This window comes from Carlito syrichta, unplaced genomic scaffold (assembly GCF_000164805.1).
Source record: "Carlito syrichta isolate Samal-C Ts95f unplaced genomic scaffold, Tarsius_syrichta-2.0.1 Scaffold98168, whole genome shotgun sequence".
Taxonomy (NCBI): Eukaryota; Metazoa; Chordata; class Mammalia; order Primates; family Tarsiidae; genus Carlito; species Carlito syrichta.
Genome location: NW_007042264.1, coordinates 28,963 through 32,128, shown reverse-complemented (window position 1 = coordinate 32,128; position 3,166 = coordinate 28,963). Strand labels below are relative to the sequence as shown.

At 59.6% G+C, this 3,166-nt stretch overlaps 1 protein-coding gene across 1 annotated transcript in view; it reads right to left on the bottom strand.

Annotated features, from left to right (window-relative positions):
• CCDC38 (coiled-coil domain containing 38) overlaps window positions 1-3,166 on the bottom strand; it is a 31,196-nt gene that overhangs the window by 6,359 nt on the left and 21,671 nt on the right. The window contains exon 11 of the mRNA XM_008063300.1: window positions 2,269-2,404. Within this exon, the coding sequence (XP_008061491.1) occupies window positions 2,269-2,404 (136 nt within the window). The remainder of the gene's footprint in view (window positions 1-2,268; window positions 2,405-3,166) is intronic.

Sequence of the window (3,166 nt, the reverse complement as noted above, 5' to 3'; positions counted from 1 at the left end):
TGCGAGGAGCACGTCCTTCGACCCAAGCCAGGGACGCTCCCGTGCTGCACTTCATGCCCTGTGGACACAGCTCACAGCTCCTGCGTAAAACCCCATGTGTCTCTCAGACCCCACGTCAGGGAAGGAGCCAGGCGTGTGCACGGCGCTGTTTCCACGAGGTTCCAGTGCAGGAATGCTCCCTCAAGGTGAGCAAAGAGGACCCCGTCTCCTCTGAGGGACGGAGGGGCCAGGAGGGACAGGAGGGGGTGAGGCTGATCACGGCCGTTCTCTGAGCCAGGGGGACATGGGGCCATTTGCTTTGAGGAAACGCCCAAGAGGTGCCCTGTGGCTGTCAGTTTAAATTTTTATCTTAAAAGTAAACTATCGGTTCAAGAAATCCATTTTTAGGGGAAAGGATCAAATGCTCATTTCACAGCCGTGGCCCAAAGCCGCTGTGATGACATCCGGACCCAACAGCAGGTGCGTCTGCCAGACTTGGGCGAGGCTGAGCGTGAGCCCAGGAAGAGGGCCACTGTGCTGCGTGTGGGAAGACGCACGGAGGGCGGAGAAGCCGGCTCCCCGGAGCGCTGTCCCGCCAGCTCTCCGGCCCTCGCTCCCCAGCCGCCTTCCTGCCTCGGGACACACGTCAGGTGACCGCCTGTCTCCCCAGGGACACAGTCCATGGGCACCAAATTTGTGCTGCGGCTGCATTTCCCGGACGGCCTTTTAAAAAGCGCTCTCCAGACCAAGCCCGCCTTCTGTGTCTCTCCTAGGAATCTGACGGCCTCGTGGGTAAGAGTATTAAAAATGCCACTTTTTACAAGTTGCCTTAGCGTGGATGAAGGGTGGGCGGGGGGTGGGGGGAGGCACCACAGGCTTGTCTGATGGTTCATGGGTCCCTCAGCTTCCGAGGGACCCAACAGAGGGTGGAGGTGTGGAAAGGACCCGTGTGCGCATCAGCGGATGAGTGGGCAAACCGGACACGGTGTGCGTCCGATGGGCTGTTGCTCGGCTGGGAAAGGGATGGAAATTCCAATCCGCGCGGCAACACACATGAACTGGCAGACACCATGCTGAGCGACACAAGCCTGTCGCCCAGGATGGACACGGGAGGAGAAGTCCCGCTCACAGGGACAGAACACAGACGGTGTGTGCCGGGGTGGGGGTGGGCAGCTACAGCCTGACAGGAGCAGAGTTTCCATTCTGCAAGGTGCCACGAGTTCTGGAGCATGCTGGGGAGTTCTAGCGGGTTCCGGAGAGCTCTGGAGATGGTTGCACAACAGTGAGTGTGGTTGGCACCCCCGAACCAAGCATTTGGGAGTGGCTGAAAGGTTGGATTTTTATGTTGAAAAGACAGGAAAATGCTGGAAGCAGATAGTGGTGAGAGTCACCGGACATCGCAAATGTCCACGATGCCTCCGCTGCGCACACTTAAGGTGGTTAGAGGGTATGTTTTACGTTACGTTGCCGCCATAAGACCAAAAGAGGTTTAAGAAAAGACAAAACCAACCTAGCTCTGAACAGAGGGGCGACTGGCATCACACCTGCAGGTCTGGCAACGCACGCCAACCCCTGCCCACTCAGGGCCATGACAGCCCAGGAAGTGTGAGTGTGACGTGCACAGACAGCTCGTGCCACTGTGACCCTGCCCACCTGGGGCAGGGGATCTACTCCTGAGAAAACGCCCCCCATTCTGCCTCTGAAAACCAAGTTCGCGGCCATAACTATGACAGGAGCCCTGCACATTCGCCTGGCATTTTTATGACATCTGAGGTTTTCACATGCGCATCAGCGTTGGGTGGAGCTTGTTGTGGGCCTAAAAACTGGCCTAATGTTCATTCCACAAACGTTTATTGAGCACCGACTTCACAGGACACCACACTGAGCTGCGAAGGGTGAGACCAGCCCTGCCCTCGAGGGGTCTGCGTCAGCTGGGAGAGTCAGACCCGTCAATAAAGGCGTGCGCACCACAGGTGCTCAGAGGATGAGCCCGTCTACGTCCCCGTGGGCCCAAGAGGCGGGGCGGCCACACGCTCCCTTGGGCCCACGCCCGCTGCGTTGAGTCCCTGTTAGCTGGGGGGGCTCTGCTCACAACCTGCTCCTTGAGTCCCCACCAAAATGGCCGCACTCCCTGAGTATGCGTGCCCATGAAGAGACACGCGCTTGCAAGGGGAAACCGTGTTCCGGGCCGGGTCTGTCCTCCTCGGGGGGCTCCAGCTCCGTCTCAGCCGCCCCAAAAGAAACACTCCTCCCAGGGGCTGGAGGAGGGGACCCCGGGCCGCCAGGCACCTGCGCGTCTGAGTTGAACGCCCCGAAGCTGAACAGCCGGGACCGCAGCTCCAGCTCGGCCGCCTTCTCCTCCTCCCGCGCGCAGTTGTCCTGCAGCATCCGCTTGTACTCCAGAAGGAAGTCGATGTTGCTGCTTCTGCCACACGGGAGGGAGGGGGCCACGGGACAGGTTAGTGGGATGCCCGTGGCCCCGGCTCCCGCGGCCCCCCACCCTGTCTCCCGAGTCACGTATCTGGCCAGCCATGCTCGGTCTGTGCTGGCGACCATGACTTTTCGCTGGGAAATGTCAACGCATGGGAACAGAAAGGAGAAAAGCAAATGCGCAGACGCAGCTGTTTCCGTTCCCCCAAGGCCTGGGTCTTCCCACCCTGCTGTTGAGGTTCCCCTCGCGTGCTGTGGGATGCCTGTCGGGGTCCTCAACCCGGCTCATCATCAGGACACCCGGGGAGAGGGGAGAGTGGTGGCCCCGCCTGCCTCGCCTGGGGAGTCTGAGGAGGACCCCTGGAGAGAGGTTCTGGCCCAGACCACCCCCTCCTGCTGCCCGTCCCACCCCGGCCCGGGAAATTGTGTTGTGGGGTGGGGGGTCACTGAGGGCTGGGAAAGGGACCGGCATCCAAAGTCTCGGAGGGGCATGGGCGCCCAAGGTGCCGATCTCGAGGCTTCTTATCCTCAAAACAGACGAATCTGTTCTGAAGTGGCATGTAGCTGGGCCTCGTGTTTAAAAAGTTTGCCACTTCTGGCCCAGAATACTGTTTGGAGAAGCTTTGGCATGTTTTTATAATGAGTTGATACAAAGCTCTGTCCACTGCATTCAAACCCCTTTCTCAAAATTGAAACCGCAAGCCGGGCTCGGTGGCTCAGCCTGTAATCCCGCTCCTTGGGAGGCTGAGGTGAGTGG